Source organism: Salarias fasciatus, chromosome 15, assembly GCF_902148845.1.
Source record: "Salarias fasciatus chromosome 15, fSalaFa1.1, whole genome shotgun sequence".
NCBI classification, from domain to species: Eukaryota; Metazoa; Chordata; class Actinopteri; order Blenniiformes; family Blenniidae; genus Salarias; species Salarias fasciatus.
Genome location: NC_043759.1, coordinates 5,842,254 through 5,863,547, shown reverse-complemented (window position 1 = coordinate 5,863,547; position 21,294 = coordinate 5,842,254). Strand labels below are relative to the sequence as shown.

At 43.7% G+C, this 21,294-nt stretch overlaps 2 protein-coding genes across 2 annotated transcripts in view; both read right to left on the bottom strand.

The window, feature by feature from the left end:
• Positions 1 to 398: 398 nt before the first annotated feature.
• ptrhd1 (peptidyl-tRNA hydrolase domain containing 1) lies at positions 399 to 3,479 on the bottom strand. Its single transcript, XM_030110237.1, has 2 exons — positions 3,266 to 3,479; positions 399 to 2,118 (listed from the first exon to the last, which is right to left on the bottom strand). Exons 1-2 carry the CDS (start codon positions 3,473 to 3,475, stop codon positions 1,948 to 1,950), a joined length of 381 nt encoding a protein of 126 aa, XP_029966097.1. The 5' UTR covers positions 3,476 to 3,479; the 3' UTR covers positions 399 to 1,947.
• A 2,001-nt stretch (positions 3,480 to 5,480) lies between these two features.
• The window catches only part of fam184ab (family with sequence similarity 184 member Ab), a 110,126-nt gene continuing 94,312 nt past the window's right edge, over positions 5,481 to 21,294 (bottom strand). The window contains exons 17-22 of the mRNA XM_030110412.1: positions 20,694 to 20,878; positions 17,921 to 18,067; positions 14,734 to 14,851; positions 13,635 to 13,739; positions 11,837 to 12,102; positions 5,481 to 5,610 (exon numbers count right to left, since the gene is read on the bottom strand). Coding sequence (XP_029966272.1) covers positions 5,529 to 5,610; positions 11,837 to 12,102; positions 13,635 to 13,739; positions 14,734 to 14,851; positions 17,921 to 18,067; positions 20,694 to 20,878 — 903 coding nt within the window. The 3' untranslated portion in view covers positions 5,481 to 5,528. The remainder of the gene's footprint in view (positions 5,611 to 11,836; positions 12,103 to 13,634; positions 13,740 to 14,733; positions 14,852 to 17,920; positions 18,068 to 20,693; positions 20,879 to 21,294) is intronic.

Below are 21,294 nucleotides of genomic sequence, written 5' to 3'. Positions count from 1 at the left end.
AGAGTTAACAGCGTGACATTTATTTTTATTTCCCTCACACACTGAGCTTCAAAAAGAGGTAAATAAGTTAAACTGTCAGTTTGGCATAGGTTTGAGTGAAAATGGGAAAAAAAGGAAAAAGGGACTCAAAAAAGAAAACGAAGAAAAAATAAAGACAAAAGAAAAAATCAGAAGGGAATGAAATCTAAGACACAAAGAAAAAATACAAAATAAATTGTCAGTATAGCTTGAAGTGCTATAACGTTAAGAAAAGTCCAGCGGCTATAAACCGATGAAGGCTAAACTCGAAAAGATGTAGAAAATGGCTTAAAGTGGGAAAGTCCATGGAAAAAAAAATCTTTAAAAGTGGCCACTGAAGCTAAACATATTTCTAAATTACACCCATGACACTTTCTTCAGTTCACTTTATTCTTTGGATTTGCATATAACCAGCATGTTTTCAGATGCAGACAAACTCAGTTTTGGTCATGAAGGCTCAGAGTCCTGATGAGACGGGGAAACGAACCCCTGTTCCGGGGGAGCGGAGAGCGATTCACCGCACCAACGCACCGCTGTGTGAGAGCAACCTGAGCAGGTCCATGTCTTCAGGAGTCGTTCTGTATGACATCCTGATGTGAGAGAGAGGAGAGAGGGAGGGAAGGAGTGGTGCAGCTGGACGGCCGACACCGAGTCGGTTCCTCATCGCGTGATTCTCGGCATCGAAGCGAAGCGTGTCGCCATCGCTGAACGCCTCCAGAGCCACTCGTAGTCTCAGGATGAGTCAGAGCCCAGCAGTCTGCTTCGCTTTGCTTCTACCTCTACAGCCTGTATTTACTATGGAAATCATCTTCATCGTCATCCTCTTCTTCATCACCGTCGGTCAGCGGGAAGCTGCTTCTGCTGTTTTAATCCAAAAATAGACCTGAGCAGCAGACCGACTGAGCCAGAGGGGATTTTAGTCCCAAATGAAACATAAACCACAGTCCTGGTAAACACAGAAACCTACAGACTGGATACAGTTGACATAGTTCAATATTTTTTGCAGCTATAGAACACTTTATTCAATGGAAAAGAGTTTCTTTTGCTCACAGAGTTGTGGCTGAAACATCAGCAGAAAACATTTCAGGTGAAAACGCTAAAGATCCGTTTCCACGACAGGACAGCGGTCCCTGGAAACGGAACTTCTGGCAAACACTCCGGCTCCGTCGCCATGGAGACAAGCGCAACCATGGAGACAAGTGCTGCCATGGAGACAAGTGTTGCCATGGAGATGTGTCACCATGGAGACAAGCGCATCACAGCTTCACTCAGACTCAGTTGGAGTGTTTTCAAAAACTTGCATCTGCTTCCCTCGTTTCTCCAAAGTCACATTTTCACAGCATAGCCTTGTTCCTGGTTTGCACAGAGGAGCGTTTTCAACAATTTCTCTCTTTCCAGAGGAGCTTTTTTGTTTTAAAATGAGCATTTTCACACATTTAGATACATTTTCAAAACTTAGCGTTCTTCCTTGCTCCCAGGAAGATAAAGCATTTTTAAATATTGTAATTTTATTTAGCGTTTCCATGGAGACATTGACAGCTGACGGCACTTTTTCAAAAAGTTCCACCTTGTGAGCCATTTTCAAAAGATTGTTTTCAGTGGATCCGAGCACCAAAACAACACTAATCAAAACTTTGTTTTCACTTTAAACCTAAACATGCTAAAGCTAGTTCCAACCACTGTGGATCCAGGCTAATGCTAATGCTAATGCTAACTCACTGTGGTCTGGTTGTTTTAATGACATGTTGCTGAAACTATGGATTTTACTTCAATACATTATTTGCATTATAAAGCAGCTAAAAAGGCTGTATAGTGTAATGAATGTCTGCTGTTGACCTCCAGAGGTGAAGACATGTTTCTGTGTGTTTCTTCTCACATCTCAGTCCCCCCCCCACCATAGTCTCAGACAGAGGATGCCCGGAGCCGGCCTCATTTGAAGAGCTTGAACTTGCGCAGCAGTGGCTGCACGGCCTCTTTGGGGTACGGCTTGAGAGCCAGGCAGGTGGGGATGTTCTCCGGCTGCTCCACCCACAGCTTGTGGGACACGCCGGCCTCCGTCAGGCTATCCGATAGGCCAGAGAGGGCGGCCTCGTCCGGGGCCTGAAGAAAAATACACACATTATTATCTCACCGGGGGGGGGGGGGGGTCACACATCTGGTTCGAAAGTCAGTCTTCTGAAGGTCCAGCTGGAGTTAGATCAGGAGGAAGATGCTCTAATAGTGATGCACAATATCTTAGTTGTAGTTCAGTTCTGATATTTTTCAACTGGTTTGAACTTTGCCCCCCTCCCCTCAAGTGTTTCTTCTGGTTGATTATTCATTGTTTCCGTGTTTGGACATAACTTTTAAGGTACTAAATCTCCACTTACTCCAGTGTCTGTTATCAATAAGTTCGATCAGTCAGAATATCATCAGGACATGTTTTGATACTTCTGATTCAGCCTGTTTCACAGATTAAAGTTGAAACTGATTTAATTTGTAAAACCTTGTCAAGATGTTTTAATTTGTGATCTATGATTAAAATCTTCAGTTTAAACTGAACTTTCATGGATGAAATTGATACAAGTTTAAAAATTAGAATAAAACTCTTATTTCATTGGGAAATCTTCAAAAAACATTTTTATTCATTGGCTTTTAGCTCAGCCTGAGACTCTGCTCCTGGTTTTTTACTGTTTTACGAATGTCCTTTATTGTTTTCTTGTCCCTATAGCATTTTATCTTGCACTTTTATAGAATATAGAGATTATATTAAAACATTTGGTCATAAGGACTACCCAACATAAACCATCACAGCCCCTGTATTATGAACAACTCTCCTGACACGCCTCCAATACCAAATCTGCATCAGGAATATGATATTTTAATAATCTAATGTATTATTAGGGTTAACTTAACTGGAAGACACTGTTGTCTCGCTGCATTATAATAGGATGCTATTTAACTTTAATTCGGCGTTAGTTTTACATTACAAAAGGCCTCTCGAGGAGCATAATCATTTATATGCTGCGATGTTCATGTTTATGTCGTTCAGCTGACCGACTAGCCCGCTGCTCACAATCCAAGCACTGAAAAGAACCTTGTAAACTATTAAAAATTCAACTTAGCATGAATTAACTCCTGCCGTATAGTAAATAGAGGGATATCACAGTGTAACTGTGTTTTAAAGTGTTCATATTGTGTGAAATATGAGCTGTGAGCGTGTTCAAATCTCAAATGTGCGACTATCCGGACGGAGTTCCGCCCTCACCGCCAGCACCACTTTGTGCATGGAGTCCAGCTGCTCCAGGTACCGCTGCGTGTCGGCGTCCCCGTAGTGCAGGTGGATGGCGGCCGTGGCCGCGTGGCAGGCCTGCGTGATGACGGCTCCGAGCGGCCACGACAGCTTGTGGACCAGGTCCGAGCGGACGACCACGTACTGGACCAGCCGGCCCGGCGACGCGGCTCCCGCAGCCGCCATGTCGGTTTAGCCACTTCCGGTAGCGTGAACCGGAAGACGATCAAAGATGCAACAGCGACGAGCTGCGGCCACATTTGGAACTACAACTGTTCGCCAGCCCAAGAATTTCTTCTTTTTTTTCTCTTTTTAATATTCTGAAGCTGGCCTTGGACCTCATTTACTACACTAAGTTGATCAATGTTTCTTGTCCAATTGGAAAAAACAAAAACCAAAAAAAAAAACAAAAACCAAAAAAACAAAAACAATCCAATTACCATTTGAGCAAGGTTTTCTTTTTTTCCCCAATCAGCACTCGATTTCCTTTCTTTGTGCAATAAAACTTGAATATTTAATTTTTTCAAACTAATATTATGTGAATGTTACGTTATTTAAACGTTTTTTTCAATTCAAACAGTCACATTCATACAAAAAAGACAACAGAACATGAGTAAATGTCACAATAATTATTTATTAAGCATACACATTATAATATAAATATAAAATATGCTATTTTTGTTTTTTAAAATCGGTGAGACATCATTATATCTGTGTTGAGACAGACAACCATACAAACAGGTTTTTTTTTTTTCTTTTTTAGATTCTACCAAAATTGGCTGAAACTTCTATGCAGCTGTAACAAACTGGCCATGATGGAGCCATCCTAAAGTCCAGGCCTGTTCTCAGGTACCGGTGGTCTGGCGGAGATCGGCCCCCTAGTCTACGATGCTGTATGCAGTGGGCCCACGTACAGAGAGAGAGCACAATAACCTACCATATAGTTCTTTATATATATATTTCTTACTGTAGTCCAACAATGGCAATTAGCAGCATGATAATGCACCACTCATTTGTATTTATTCATTTAGGTATTTTTTTTTCTTTTTTCTTTTTTTTTTCGCTCTAGTTTCAAGAAAACTGCAAAATAAGTTAAAGAAGTCAAAGGAACGAAATGAACATCGAACATACTGATGATCGTTGTCACTGTACGTAAGAGGCGAACTCGTCCCCAATGGAACAATCGGAGCAATCGGATCAGATCGAAAGTGATCAGAACAGACCAGATCAGAGCAGAACAACTAGTTCAGATTGGATCAGATTGGAACAATTTGATCAGATTGGATTACAATGATCTGACTGGATCATTTCGGAACTAATGAATAAGACTGGATCGCAACCATCAGATTGAATCAGATCAGATCAGATTGGATTATCAGATTTGACCAGATCACAATCATCAGGCTATATCAGTTAAGATCAGTTCAGACCAGACCAGAACTACTTGATCAGATAAGATTGGAACAATCAGATCTATTCAGAATTATCAGACTGGATCGGATCAGATTGAAACAATCAAATCAGACTGAAACGACCGGACTAGATCAGATTGGATCAGACCAGATTGGATTGGAACAATCCGACCGGACCAGACAGGATCAGACTGGATCGAATTGGAACAATCAGACCAGACCAGACCGGACTGGATCAGATCAGATCAGATTGGATCAGATATGATCGGAACAATTGATCTATTCAGAATGATCAGACTGGATCAGATCCGATTGGAACAATCTAATTAGACTTGAACAACCGGACTAGAACAGATCAGATCGGATTAGATCAGACCAGATCAGATTGGAACAATCAGACCAGACCGGACCTGATCAGATTGGATCAAATCGGATCGGATTTGACCAATCGGACCGGACCAGATTAGACTGCATCGGACTGGAACAATCGGACCGGACCGGATCAAATGGGATCAGCCTGGTGACGGATGGGACTCAGTTCAGCTCCAGCTCAGCCGGAGAAAGTCTCCAACATGGAGTTCTGTGCGTTTGGTCCACAGATGGTCGTTTAGTCCTCAAGCCACGGTGAGTCGACTGAGTCTGTGGTGAACTGACCCGCAGACCCTTCAACGCTCAATGACAATAAATAACAAATAGCGTCGACATTTTTTAAATTTTGTTTTCCCCGCCTTTCAGTTTCTTTTATTTTTTTTTTTAAGTTTTTTTTTTTTTTTTTCAAAGTTCGGGTTGACATGCTGAAATCCTCGTGTTTGCAGGTTCGTGGTCGATCAAAAGGAAAAGTACTGGGCGAACCACTCTTGGCGCTGCGCGTCCGGGGAGTCGATGGCGGCGTCCTTTGTTTCAGGAGGGCTACGACGGCGGGAACGCAACAGCAAAACAGCAGAGAAGAAGAGAAGAAGAAGGAAATAAAGAAGTTGAGTTAAAGACAGAATAAGAAGAAATCAAGGAGGAAATGGAAGGACTGTACGCTCAAAACATTTTCACAGAAAATTAGCAAAAAAACAAAAAAACAGGTATTGAAATTGAAGAAAAGTAGCTCTGTGGTGTGGTGTGTTCAGGGGTAATCAGGGAGTGGGAAAGTTCTAACTTCTGAATACTGTGAGAAGGGAACTTACAACTGGGAAAGTGGACAATTGAGAACAAATCTGAAGTAAAGACAGTGGAAATGAAGTAGCTTAGCGTACGCTGTTTGTTAGCCAGTAAAATACAACCAACCTATAAAGTTATAATTCTGTTTGTGTAATTTCATTTTTTATGCTGCTTTTCTGCATCTGTAGGGTGACTCGTCCACTGTTTGTTTGTTTTTGTTTTTTTGTTTTGTTTTGTAAAGATTCCCATCTCTTAAATGGGATTTCCCAGGTCCCAGGTGCATGAACACACTGCTAGAATAAGAACTTACGGATTCATTTCAGTGATTCAACAGAAAATACAGATAAGCACAGTCTCTCTACGATGGTGTGTTCATCAATAGCTAAGATACGGAGGCTCTGATTTCCCAATTTGAGATAAACGACTCCAGATAAGAAAATCTCTCTCACTGAACACGAAGACAGAATGACTAAAAAGTGTTTTATTTACAAGTTTCTCGCTGGTAAATGGAATTTTCCCAATTGATTATTTTCCCTGTTCCCACGTGCACGAATGCACGATTAGAGAAAGTCAAAGATGATGTGTATTCTGTTTGGCTTCATGAGCGCTTCAGAAGTGGGAAAGTTCCCACTTCCCTGTTAAGAAAACAGATGTGAATGCTGTCAAAGTGGGAATTTCTCAATTAGAACATTTTAACGAAGCTCAAAGAAGCAAATTTGATGCCAGTGTGCGGGGTGACCTTTGCATATTCAGACAAGAACAAGCAAAAATAGCCAAGCCTCATTAGCTTAGCACATGTAGCTTGCCAGTTATTAAACAAAAAAAAAAAAGCTCTTTGTAAATCATACACACTCGTACTCGAGCGCTGATGCATGAGTCCATGTACGGAACAACTTGTCTGCTGCTCAGTGTTAACTTGTAAACATTCCCATCTCATAAGTGGGACCCTCGCAGTTCCCAGGTTCATAAATGCAACATTCACAAGAACTTAGAGAGAAAAACAGAGACGTATTTACTGTCATGGTGCATTCATGACCAACTGAGAAATGGGAAAATTCCTGCTTCCCAGTTTGAGATGTGCAGCTGACTGGAGAGTTTCACTCCGGGAACTCAGAGAAGCAAGTTTGTGGATGAACAAGTGCATAGTTCATAATGGGATTTTCCCAACTGGTACTTTTACCTGTTCCCAGGTCCATAAACACACCAAGAGAAAAACAAAATGTTCAGGAGGAAAACGACAATTTATTCAAAATACAGAAACAAAAAAACTACAGCAGCAAAGTATATCCACCTTATGGTGCATTCATGACTAACTGGGAAAAGGGAAACTTCCCACTTCTCAATTCTGGGATTTAAATTTAAGAGGGAAGTTTCACAGAATTCAGAGATGCAAATCTGTCATTTGGCATGAGAAAAATAAATTACATGGGAACAAAAAAAAAAAAAAAACCCAACATATTTCACCTACAAGTCCTTCACTCACAACTGGCATTTCTCCAGCTGGTACTTTTCCCAGTTCCCAGGTACATGAACTCACCGTCAGAAGAACAGAATTTTGTGAGGAAACCAGAAATGTATTTAAAATGCAGAGCAAACAGAGTCTACTTTATTACTCATTTATGACCTACTGGGAAATGGGAAGAATCTGACTTCCCAGTTTGAGATGTACATCTTAGTGGGAATTTGGAAGTGGCAAGCTCAGAGTGAAAAAAAAAACAAAAAACAAAATCCAATGTCAATGAATATGACAGCAAGTGTACATCTCCATGGGAAGAAGTCAGTATTTCCCACTCATGGGTTCCTAACACGGAAGTACGACTTTCCACATTGGTTTATCTGCTACAGCAAACTGAATGTGAAAATGTTAATTATCAAAAAAAAAAATCTTATCAAAGTAGACATGACATGACACAACATGTGCAGTTTGTTGTACCATTAGTTTAGGTTCTTTCAACTTGTTTCAGGTGAGATTAATTTATTTATATAACCAAAATGTTTTTACATGTGAAGCTACAGACACTGTGCAACTTTTAACAAAGCGATTCACGTGGTTTTACTGTGTGTTGAGCAGCTGTTTTAGAGGAGAATTGTGATTTTAAAGTCATGATTATTAAATGTTTTGTCAGAATTATGCAAAGTAATCGGCTGAGGAAACATGTTAGCTAGGCTCAGGCTTATCAATACTGTTGATTTATAACAACAAAAAGTTGATTTTATCTGTTTATTTAAGCTCAATATTGTACTTTTTTTTTTAAAAGACTCTTATTTCCACGTTTCTCTGAAATGCATGCTTGAGAAAGGCCACGATGAGGATGACAACACTACTGCGAACATATACCTTGAACATGTATTTGTTGTATTTCCACTTTCTACGAGAAGAAACAGCTTAAAATATTTGTATATTCACACAAAACATATTTATTTATATATTTAGGTTTCTGATTGTTTCAATTTTGTGTGTTTTCACCTTTTTAAATTTAAAGAAAAGTTTATTTTGGCTGCTGAGTGAACTGGAGGTGTAATGTCTGGTTGTGACCACACGGGGGCAGCAGAGGACGCCACATTACTTTTCACTGAGAACGCTGGTCAAGTTTCAGCTTGTTTTTAAGAGCAAGACTGAAATACATCGATTTTTTTTTCTTTTCATTTTTTTTTTTTTTTAAGATTTTTTACACTTCACCTCTTGTTTGGTCTATGGAGGAACTGAAAATCAGTTTTAAAACGCTCTTTTTTCACTTGGTTTTATTGCAATTTTCTGTTAAATGTTTTGTTCTAGTTTCTGTGCCTCACTGTTTCTGTGTTTGGCTTTATTACATTAAAAATGTGACCAAAAAAATTATACTGACGGCTGCATTACTTGAAAAACAAAAATGTCTAAAATGATTACATTATTGATTAAAAATATCCCAAAGTATTACATGACTGCCTTTGTCTTGGCCAAATATTTACATTACTGGCTTTATTGATTCAAAAATGACACACATTCTGACATTGTTGGCTTTATCATAGTAAAAATTTCATGGTCAAATTTTACAAGTTTGACTTTATTACATAAGAAAATGACAACATATTTACATTAATGGTTGTATTTCTTTAAAAACTGAAAAGTTTTGCATTATTGGGTTATCTTGAAAATGGCTAATTGTTTTACATTATGCATATTGCATTAATCTCATTATTGAGTCCTAAATATTGGCATTACTGCGTTAATTATATGAAAATATCTAAAAAAAAATTCTATTATTGGTTTTAATATACTAAAAATAGCTAAATTTTGCAAATGGTTGGATTTATCACATTAAAAATCTCAAAATATTGATATTACTGACTTTATTGCATAAAAAATGGACAAAAATGTACATTCATGGCTATACCGTTTTATAAAATATAAATAAAAAAACATTAAATTATTAGATTTTTGGCACTAAAAGCTGATACAATTACCACATTATTGGCAGATTAGATTAATAATGTCCAAATATTTACTTTATTGGCTTTATTATATACAAATGTACATAATATTTACAGTAATGGATGTATTGCTTTAAAAATGGCCAAAGTATTTCCATTATTGGCTTTATTATACGTATTACTGGTTGCTACTTTCCCAGATCAGTGTTGCACAGTGTTTGAAATGTTCTATTAAAGGTTAAAAAAATTGTGAGATGCTTCTAAACAGTTGATCATCAGGATCAGACCTCATCCTGAGTGTGTGTGTGTGTGTGTGTGTGTGTGTGTGTGTGTGTGTGTGTGTGTGTGTGTGTGTCCTGCACCGAGTGGCCGGTGCCTGGTCCAGCAGTGTAAACATGCAGCAGAAACAACAGGAAGTGGCGCCGCTCTCATGCTCTCGGTCTGAAGAGCCAGGCGCGCCGGCGGCCGCGGCGTCCCGACATGCAGCTGTGCTCACAGCCAACACGTCACACCATTCATCAGAAACGGCGCCGCTTCGGGACGTCCGGAGTCACAGACCCCGACCTCCCCCCGTCCCGGGAAGGGCTCGGAGCCACACAATGCAGCATGCTGACAGTTCGGATGGAGATGAGGGTGGAGACACGGAGCCACACGACAGACGGGCACACGGCAGAGGACACGGTGTATAACTTCCTGAACAGAGACGTCATGCACACACACACACACACACACACACACACACACGGCGGACACGTGGAAACCAAAGGAAAGGAAAACAACATGCCCCTTTTGCATTCCAAGGCTCCAGTGGAGACTGACTTCAGATCGTTTCTCTGGATTGTTGTGGATTTAAAGAGCTGCGGCAGGAAGTTCGAGGAACTGATGGTTTGATTGACAGTTCGCCAAGCCCCGCCCCCTACAGGAGCACATCTGAGTTTATGGGATTTCTGCGATTGCAGGAACTAAAAGCCTCAAAACGAGCTAACTTCACCACTGTTGGAATTTGTTGCTGCAATACCAAAACCTCCCACCAGAGGGGGAGTGATGGGCGGCCATGTTGGATTAGTATTTCGAACTTGTAATTTTTGTTAGCATGTGGCTGCTGTGGCTCTGTTGGTAGAATGGATGGTCTCACAGTTGGTAGTCCGATACCTGATTGGCTGCGAAGCTAAATCCAGCGGTAACTTATTGAGAGTGTGGATTCCTGGCTGAGGTTTAAAAAAATCAACTGATTAGCACAAAAGCAGAAAAGCAGCTATTAGCACGTTGGGTGGCAGCAGAGAGTCACTGGGGCGACTTGTAGACCGAATAATCGCACCACCTTCAGGTACAACATGGTATTACTAGAGCTGTCATGACTGTGGCTAGCGGGTTAGCTTGCTCACGCTTTGTAGATTTTTTAAAATTATAATAGAGCAATCTTAAATTACCATCGAAGCCAATACAGCAATTAAGAGTCATAATAACTTGGTGATCTTTGGATTAATGCTGTTTTCTTACAAATGCGGCACAATTTAAAAGGGGAAAAGGAACGGGCTAAAAATCAAGGAATAATCTGCCAAAAAGACATTACACCACAAAACAAAGCTAAACCCAAAGTTTCCTCAGCGTGGTAATGAGAGGGAGGAGTTAGCAACAAGCTAGCTGAAGCAACTAGCATGAGAGCAATAAATCTGGTTTTCTTTAGCTTTAATGGTAACATTTTTAGTTTTAGTGCCAAGTTAACCACAGCAGGGAGCTGAATTTCCTGAAAGTTGTTCTACTTTGATAAAATCAAATTATCTTGTGGAGCCATCAGAATGGTTTAGTCCCAGATGGACGAGTCCATTTCTAAAAGATGCTTCTCAGGACAAAGTCTGGTCAAAATATTGTCTTATATTTTTATTATACAGAATTGTTGGATCTTTTGGTCGATTATAAAGAAGCTTTAAAAGGACATAATTAAATACTTTCTTTCCTCTGTTTTGCTGTGATAATGAGTAAATTGATTCATTTTCAATGTGTTGTCTGCCACGGCCCACAGATAGAGGTGACTTCAGCTTATTTCTGTGTTTCTTTGTGCTTTTGCTCATTTCTGGTTCATAGCTACGATGCACAAAAATGAAAAAACTGTCCTGTATTCCGGAAGTGTGATTTTTACCCTCCTAATGCAGAGTGTCTGACATTTGATGTGATCTTTCCAGCTCCTAAAGCGATTTATCTGCTCTTTTCCCACAGATTATTTAGAGAGAACGAAGCATTCACATTATTATTTTACTGTCAATTAGTTTTAGTTCATTTTAGAGATTCTGGTGAAAACTTGATTAATCTGTCAAAAGGTTTGGCGAACCGTCAACACAAAGGAGATTTCCAGCCTCCTTAATGATCCTCTGCAGCTCATCTCATGTCTTCAGCTACCTGCTGACGTCCCACTGACAACATTTCTTCTCAAAGAGCACAGGTGTTCTTCTTCTGATTGAAATAAAGATTTTTGAGGTTCGACTCAGGCTGTGAGTCGAACCCGTGGAAGGAGCTTTAGAGCCGGACGAGAGACGAGCCCCCCCCTGCGAGCCGCCGGAGGCCGAAAGGGTCTCACCTCATGAAACTCTTGGGTTTGGTGGGAGGGGTCGGCGGGGCAAGAGGTTTGGTGGAGTTGAGCTCCAGGTGGTGGAGGGGGGAGTCGGGGATGGGCTCTAGGCGGCCGGGCGGGGCCGGGGGTGGGGGCGGGGGCGCCTGCGGGGGCTGCCCGCCGCACCCCGTGCCCGCCACGCCCGCCACGCCCGTGCCGGCTGCCTCCAGAGCCCTGACATTGGGAGAGCTGCTGAATCGGCCGGCCGCGGATTTCTCATTCTTTTTCTTTTGCTACACACAGACAAGAAAATAAAAATAAAAAAAAAAAGAAAAAGAGGAGGGGCACGGGGGTCAAAGAGGGAGCAAAAGGGTTGGTTTTTCATACATGTGATGGAGGGAGGAGGGGAGGTAATGGAGAGAGAGAGATGTGTCAGAGGCAGCTGATGTCTCAAAGGTCACCAAGAAACGCTCGGAAAGCAAAGGAGAGCGACACACACCGGGTGGAGGACTCACTCCAATGACTGATCGAGAAAAACACACAGAGGACAGGAGAGGTCAGCACGCCACACCAGAGACAGAACAGGGAGACTGGAAGTTATAGAACCAGAGATGGAGTCGACAGGTGAGCGCTGGACATGCAGTGGAAACCATTCAGCTCACGCACGCCGTGGGGATGGAAAACCGCACAGATTCCCTCCAGCACTTCCTCGTCATCACCTGCTGCTTTAGCGGGCGGAAAGTGGGCGGAGCTATGCAGGGGAAGCTGATACAGATTTACTTTACTTTTTTTAAGACTATGATATCACTATAATTCCACTGCACTATCAATAAAATATTGATTCAGTGACTATGATGCTGATATTTGACCGATATAATGCTGCTGTTTCAGGTGTTTCAGTATTGCTATCGTCATCAAAGCAGTGATATAGTACCGATACTTTTTGGAAAACTTAGTGATCAACAAGAAAAAAACCCGCGATACGTCTTATCTATAACGATCCCCGTTAAATGACTGTAAGATTAGAGTTTGTAAACGAAGTGATGTGAGAATCCCGTCGGGCCTCAGCGACGCTAATGTTCACGCGTCCATCATCCCTGCAGCGCTCCATTACAAACAGACGGCAGCTGTTGGCTTGTTTGGGCTATTATCTCATTTTCTTTGTATGAAACAAAGGAATTACCATATTTCCCTCCCTGTCGCCGCTTCCTTAATGAAAGATGCTAAATATTGCAGAGAAATTAATCTTCTCAGCCGGTTTGAAACTGCTGCGTCACACGAAAGATGCCGTTTTTACGTGATTGCACTCATTAAGACCGAAGGACGTTTCGCTTTGCTGCATCGTGCCGGCGCACTAAAAACTCCCTAACTTGGTGAAAAAGGTTTAATTGCTGCAAACAAATGAGACCTTGAAACGGCGGCGTGCACAGCCCAAACCCCACAGCGGTTCTGAGAGTACGTCTTGAAAGCGAAGACGGTAAACTCTGCCGGCTTTTCACTGTTTTTTACAGGAGGCACGGTGGCGCCCCCCTGTGGGGGTCGTCAGTCCGGTGCGGTCCGGAGCCGGTCTCATTTGTTCCTACAGACTGAAGGAGACTGAGGCCTCTCGCCCTGATCGAGCTGCGCTGATGGAAGTGAAATGATTTGGAGTGGGTCTCGTCTCTACGAAGTGGGTAAAAGAAACAGAGAGAAGGAGCGACAGGTTCATCAGAGCACCTCTCGGTGTGTGTGTGTGTGTGTGTGTGTGTGTGTGTGTGTGTGTGTGTGTGTGTGTGTGTGTGTGTGTGTGTGTGTGTGTGATGCGTTCAGGGACATCCGGGCCTACCTTGATGAGCGGGTTGATGACTCCTACGTTGGGACTGGCGTTGAACACTTTGTTGAAGTTGGTCTCTCTGTTGACGAGCTCCAGCTGGTAGAACTTCTTATCGTCCTGCGGGAGAGAATCGGGTTAGCATCGAGCTCACGTACGGCTGCAATCGACCACGAAGAGACAGAAGAAAGGTCTCTTTTTGTGGGTTTGGTCTGCAGGATATCTATACTGTTGTATCACAAAAGCACAACATTTTTCTCTGAATTAGTTTTTCGGGCTGTTGATGGAAGTATTCCAATCCCAGAGTGTTCTTCAGCACATTTGAAGAAATTCTAGAACTCTTTCCATGTAAAAAAAACTACTGTGGATTCTAGAACGCTTACAAAATGTAGACTCACATATTGTAGAACTTCCTCAAATTCTAGAATCCTCACACATATAATTGATTCAGTTCTACTGAGGTGAAGATCAATGACACATCATATGAAAGTCATTTTTTTTTCTCATTAGTCACACTTACTGACTGCAGATGTAAACATAATAGAAATTTGGCATATTAGATTAAAAAACTGGAGTTTCTGCAGTGTTTTACTGTGTTTTGGGATTGTTTAGTCTGTGATTGTTTGCATTCGAGCAACTTCCTTGACATTGCTGATGGAGGACATTAGAAAAAAAACTACAGTAAAAACCCTGAGGAATGTAAAACCAATAAAAACCCTGGTAAATGCTGTAAAACTGCATCGCTGATGCGATGTGGTGTCCCTCAGGGCTGGATCTCGGGTCCTGTTTCATTTATATTAAAATCTTTTCTTCAGGTCAAATCATTAATTTAGCCACAGTAAAGAAACTTAATCATTTCAGGTGGTCTTGAAAACAAACCATAAGCCTGAATACTTTTTCAGGATTGCATAAAAGCAACTCAACCTTGGACGGTTGTGAATTTATAACATGTGAAAATACATTGGGGCGTTGTTCTGGCTGACTTCCAGTCGCCTAAAGATCAGGACTTTAACACACGTCAGACTCAGGATGACTTTTCAGTCTTCTGTGTCTCATTTCTAAAAACTTGTACTTCCTTTGGGTTCAGGTTTTTACGTGGCCAGTAGTCACCTACCACCAGTTTCTTGACCAGGGATTCTCTCTCGGACACCATGTCCTTCAGCTCGGCGATGATCTGCAGATCCTCAGGACGACTCTCTCTGTTCCTGAACTTCTCCTCTGTTCCCTCCAGCCTGCCAGACGAGACGAGACGACACAGCGGTTCACCGGACGCCATGCAGACCGAACGACGTACGCAACAAACCACCAACACCTCTGAGAAAGAAAGCTAACTGCTGGTTTAGCATGCTAATGCTAAAACAAACAGCATCTCTGAAAAATAAAGCTAACTGCTGCTTTACCATTAATGCTGAAAACTACCAACACCTCTGAGAAAGAAAGCTAACTGCTGGTTTAGCATGCTAATGCTAGAAACAAACAATATCTCTAAAAAATAAAGATAACTGCTTGTTCATCATGCTAACGCTACAAACTACCAATGATTTTGAGGAAGAACACCAACTTGTAGTTAAGCATAATGCTACAAACTACAAACACCTCTGAGAGAGAAAGCTAATTGGTGGTTTAGCATGCTACGTAATGCTCTGTACACTACTCTAATACTAGAAACTAATAACACCTCTGAAAAATAAAGCTAACTGCTAGTTGATCATGCCAACGCTACAAACTACCAATGACTCTGAGAGAGAACACTAAATGCGAGTTTATCGGTGTGTGTGTGTGTGTGTGTGTGTGTGTGTGTGTGTGTGTGTGTGTGTGTGAGAGTGAATGGACAAGCGGGGATCCCAGCAGTCCATCGATTCAGTTTGAAAGGCCGTCCAGCTGCTCCGTCCGTGGATCTTTATCAGATACGTGACATCAAACAGTGCAGAAACATGAAAGCGAGCGAGCGGAACATTTGATCTGCGCTGGTTGAACGAGACGGCCGAGACGCGTGAGGGGAATTAAATCCGTGTACCGCCGCGGATTAAAAAGATGAGCCATTCATCGGCTTTCCTTTTCCATTAGCCTTTGATCAATAAAACAGTAATGGGACCCGGAAGCTTCTCTTCTCTGCGCCTCAACAAAAACAACTTAGAGTTATGAGAACTCTCCCCAAAAACCCCCAGTAATAACGTTTTTTTTTTTTTTTTTTTTTTCCATCCGAGTGGCCTTCAGAGAAATCACCACCTCTTCCAACACCCACTGACATTTTCCCGAACGCAGAGCGGGCTGCAGACGGCGGCCATTAGTCAAGCTGAGCCGTCACAGGTGAAGCTCTCCGCCTCGCTCATGCTGCTCATTTACATTCAGATGAAAGCCTTGAAAAAGCCTCCGCGTGGACTCGGGAGCGCACGCTCGAAATGCGAAGCACTTAAATCTCATTTTTCTTGAAAAACACGAGGCGTGATGGAGGGTATCCAGAGAGGACATCAGGTCGGCGTGAGAACGTTCAAACATGCTGGAGACGAATGAATAAACTCCTGGAATGTAGATGTAAAAGACAATGGTGGCAAATATAATGGTAATACGATCAAATTCATCCTGACGTCTATTTAAAACTGTGTACTAATATTGGTTTAATCTATGATCTGGATGTTAAAGGAGGAAGATGCTCTGTAATCTCGATGTTAGAAACTTTCATTTCTATAAATAACAGTTGCAGAAATGAACATAGCAGCAGGTTAAAAAGTGAATTAAAGGAGAAAAAAATGCACCTTTTCCAGGTCTGAGCTCAGTGACTCTCTATATTTGCGCCAACAAATATTTTTAAAAATGTATATTTCAGGGGTTATTGTGGTGAATTAGAGTCGCTCAGTTGGCTGTGCAGCGGTTGATGTTCAGAGGATTATGCTTCGTTCTAAAAATAACTTCCTGCAGGTGGAGCGAGGAGAGAAAGTGTCCAGGTGGAAGAAAACGAGGAGCTGAAATCAGCTGAACTTCTCCTCAGAGCTGCTCAGTCAGACAGAAATCCTGCTGCTTTCCTCACTACAAACACCCTGTTTGGAACGAGGAGGGTGGAACCGACTCACGCAGCTCTGAAGATCCTCCGTATGGTTAAAAAAAAAAAAAAAAAAAAACCCTCTGTCGAAACTTGATGAGAGAAATGAAGACAATGCAACAGAAAGCAGTGGAGACGACGAGCCTCTGGAGACTCGCTTCCTGCTTCAGTATTAAGACGTTGATCACGTCTGAACTGCTATCTGAGCTATTTCTAAAATTGGATTAGATTTGTTTGAAGCGGTGGAGGCTCTGTCCCTGCTGCTGTGGAGGTGGAGGCTCGTTCTGCTCGACCTGCGGCCGAACGGCGGCTCGCTGAGCTCAAACGCTCAACGCTCGGCTGTTTGGCGCCCGAGTGGCGGCGACGCCGGAGACTCTTTGGAGAGAAGGAAGGCCTTCAGAGTGGCGGAGAGAGAGAGAGAGAGAGAGAGAGAGAGAGAGAGAGAGAGAGAGAGAGAGAGAGAGAGAGAGAGAGAGAGAGAGAGACAGTCGGAGTCACCGCCGCCGGCCTTCACGGCTCTCTGTGGGTTGACTGATCTCAAATACATCCATCCACCAGTCATCCATCCATCCATCTGTCCATCCATCAATTCATTACTAAATCATTTATTTCTTAACTATTCATTATGATCTTAATTATTTCTTAATCTTGTTTAAAGTCTGTTGTTTTTCTTTTTGATTATTTAAATTTTGCTTCTGATGAACTTCAAGCGTTTTGCACTCTTTACATGGAACGAGATGGCGTAATACTGAAATATGGGGATTTTTATTTTCGCCATTTAGCGAGCTGTACTGAACACTGAACAATGAAACACGTTTGATAAATAATGGACTCAGCCTGCGGTTCCTCACAAAACCTGCAGAGTGAAACTGAAGCGTTTCACATGTTGATGCTGATGAGTGAGTGAGGGTTGAAGAGTTTCCTCAGCAGGCAGCAGGTGGCGCTCTGCTCTCATCACACCGATGGAAACACATTCAGCTACTGCTGTGTATCAGCAGGCAGCTGAAGGTCAGTGCTCCTCACTGTGTGGTGAATCCCTGCAGGAAACGTGTCCTGCTCGTTCTGAGGCTCGGATCTGATCGTATGATTGACTCCAAAGGAGAGACGGGTTCAGAAGAGAGGCGAGGGAAGCGTTCAGGCTGCCGGTGGAATTCTCCCCGGAGGAAACCGCTGCTGTTTGCTGCCTCCACTCCACACCTGACAGGAGTCTGAACGGGCGGAGCTGCCGGAGGCCGACCGGGATCTGAGGGCGGGTACGTACAGGATCTGCAGGGCGGAGATCTTGTCCTTCAGCACCTCCTGGGCTTTGTTGAAGTCCGACAGCATGTTCTGCGTCTCCCTGCTGTGCACGGCGCTCAGCTCGGCCAGCTCGCGCTCGTGCCGCTTGGTCAGCTCCTGCTCGTGGAGCCTGAGGAGGAGCAGAGGCGGAGGATCAGTGGAGGACGGAGGAGACTCTCCAGACCAAGCCTTCGTGTCAGGATGGGATCAAACGTCAAGGTTAGAGAGAAGAGAGTTCATCCGACGTGAAGCGCCGTGGCCGCGGCCACACGGCGCTGCTCATTCAGGACAAACTCATTCTGAATTAAAGAATTCTGAATGATACTCCTGAGGTTTGAGTTTAGATGTGAAAACCGTAGGATTACCTCCTCTTTAACGCTGAGAGTGGTGAAGCGTTCTGACTGGACGGGGGCGGCCGTGACGCAGTGAGGGCTACCTCACGCTTGCAACGGCCACCATCTTGGAATATTGCGTCATCGCGAGGGAACGGGTATGAGCAGAGCAACGTGAATGATGTCAAGTCTAATTTACATATAAGGAGAATAAACCGGCTCTGTTACTCGGAATCAAACCTAATTTAGAATAAAGATTCCAGGTGTTTACGTGGTCGTTTCAGAGCAGAATTAACTTTTATTCGGGTTTAAAGAGGAATTAAAAGTCCCATGAGAACCCGCCCATCTGATTCCGCTCATGACTGACAGGTACGTCCTGGTATTACAGGACATGTGGCGCCCTCTAGTGTCAGTAACAGCAGCTTGTGATGAGGGGATACGTCGCATATCGACACGTCGAATCTCAACCATCACGCCACGCGGCGTTTCGTCGTGTCAGGACGACCAGAGTGACGCTTTTTAAAAGAGATATCATGTCATGTCATGACTTGTTATTGTGCATGTCCTGATATCTGGGGACGCGCGGCGTTATTCCACGTCAAACCGCGTCACGGAGCCTCACGTCACTTCAGGTCATGTTTTATCACAACACATCAAATCAGTCCGCCGCTCTGGAATCACGCCGCGCCCTGTCCTTTCCCATCTCGTCGCCTCGCGTCAGCGCGACGCCCCCGTCTGAAAAAACCCCTCAGAGTTCCACTGCGAGCGACTCGGCCCGGACGAGCCCGGAGACCAGACCTGGGACGAGAACCTGGACGCGACGGTCATGATTGGATTCATTATGTAAAACCACACGAGGAGGAGGAGGAGGTCATGGATTCTTCCCCCTGTCGGCCATGTTGGATCGAGCTGGTTTAAGAGCCGAGGAGGCGAGCAGAGGAGGAATAAAAGATGAGGATAACGAAGCCAGGAGAGGAGGGGGGGCGATGAAAAGGAGGAGAGAGGGGGATGACGGGGGGCTGGACATGGATGTCTGTCTGCCTCTCACTCTGGCTGGGCCGACTCCCCCCGAGGGGGGCGCTTCTTATCTCTCTCCGCTTCCTCTTTATTTATTTATCTGCCTATTTTTATCCCCGAGAACAGGATTCAGACGGAGGGGAGTTACGTAACAGAGGAAGAAATGTGAGAGAGAGAGAAGGGGGGGGGGGGGGGGTGGAGAGAGAGAGGGAGAGAAAGAGAGAGAGGAGAGTATTGACAATATAAGAGGGAGAGAAAGAGGAGTGGTTGATAGAGAAAAACAGAAGCACATGAAGAAAGAGACAGAAAAAAGATGGACAAACAAAGGGAGACAACTTGAGAGTGACAGAGAGATGAAACAGAAATGATAGAGACAGCAAGAGAGAGAGAGAGAGAGAGAGAGAGAGAGAGAGAGAGAGAGAGAGAGAGAAAATTGGGCATAAAGCAGTGATAAAGAGTAAAGCAGAAGTGATTTAATGATTTAAATTAAAGCAGGAATGAAGCAAAAATAAAAAGGAATAAAGCAGTAATAATGTAGCAACTAAACAGTAATGAAGCATTAATAAAGCATTGATGTAGCAGTCATGAAGCAGTAATGAAGCACAAAATGTAATAAAGCAGTAATTAAGCATTAATAGAGCAGTAAGGAAGCATAAGCTGTAATAAAGCAGGGATGACGCAGTAGTGGCCAGACATTAGAAACCTGGAGGAAGTCCTCCTCCTGCGGCCAGGCGACGGAGGCTAACGAGACGCTGGAACGTGCTCGCCGTCCGGCACCTTCAAAGATTCATGAGGCGCCGCGGGGAGGAACACGATTATGGATTTCACTTTGCCCTGAACCGAAATAACCTTCACTCTGATAATCAATGGAGTCCTGACACTGGGAGCGGGGGAGGGGGCTGGGGTCGGGATGGAGGGGGGGGGGGGAGCCGGCCGACTCGGTCCTTTTCCCTTTTTCCCTCCTTTCATCAGATTGCAGCGGCTGGCGTCATTCAGAGGAGTAATCAGCGGCCGCGGCTCGGCGAGCTGATGACACAGAACCCGCAGGACGTTCTCGTGTTCCGGGACGTCGGGCGTCCGCTCGCCGTCTTTAATGCGAAAATCCAACTTTGTCAGACAGAACGTGGAAAACTGAAATCAGCGTCACGCCACGATCTGAAGTTTTCCTCGTCGGACTTCCACATCTGTCCAACGCCGATACAAAACCATGCTCAACTGTTCTGTACTAACATCCGGTATCGGCTCTGAAAAGAGACCGAGGACTCCTGAGAGTTCACTGAAGAGCATCACATTGCGTCATGTGTCTGCCTGATCTGCTGGTCGGTCTGGTCGGTCTGGTCGTACCTGATCTGCTGGTTGGTCTGGTTGGTCTGGTCGTACCTGATCTGCTGGTCGGTCTGGTCGTACCTGATCTGCTGGTTGGCCTCGCTGCGGATCTTCAGCACCTCCTTGCCCTTCAGCTCCAGCTCTTTGGTCAGAGTGCTGATGTTCTCGTTCAGCGTGTGGATCTGGTGGTCCAGCTGAGCGATGTGGCTCTTCCTCCTGGAAACCTCCTCCTGCAGCTCGCTCATCTGGCCCAGCAGCTCTCGCTCCTGTCGGACACGAACCAAACCGTCGCTCGCTTTTCAAACATCCTACCATTTCTACAGATCGGCAGGTTACGGAACCGTGCGAAGGAGCAAAGCTTTCTTTGCATTTTGGGGTCTGTTGACACTGAAAATGAACTCTGAGCGACGTAAAAAACAACAGTTGAAACACTGCTGCCGTACAGCACCACTGCAGCAAATATTTCTTCTGCACAAGCTCAGAAGACGGACAATAACAAACATGGCGGCCTCCAGACTGACATGACCCCCAGTCCATCTTTCAGTTTTAACGTCCATATTGGGGGTTTGGTTGAGAGTCATGGTGAACAGCTTCCAATCCAATGCTAAATCCAAATGCTAAACTTTTCAAAAAATGATGAGTTTTCGCTTTAACCGTTATGGAACTCAGGCCGGCTACTAAC

Coding starts and splice junctions, on each gene's coding strand:
- ptrhd1 (XM_030110237.1), bottom strand. CDS start 3,475: ATGGCGGCTGCGGGAGCCGCGTCGCCGGGCCGGCTGGTCCAGTACGTG. Junction 2,119..3,265: donor TGCACAAAGTGGTGCTGGCG/GTGAGGGCGGAA, acceptor ATTTTTCTTCAG/GCCCCGGACGAGGCCGCCCT.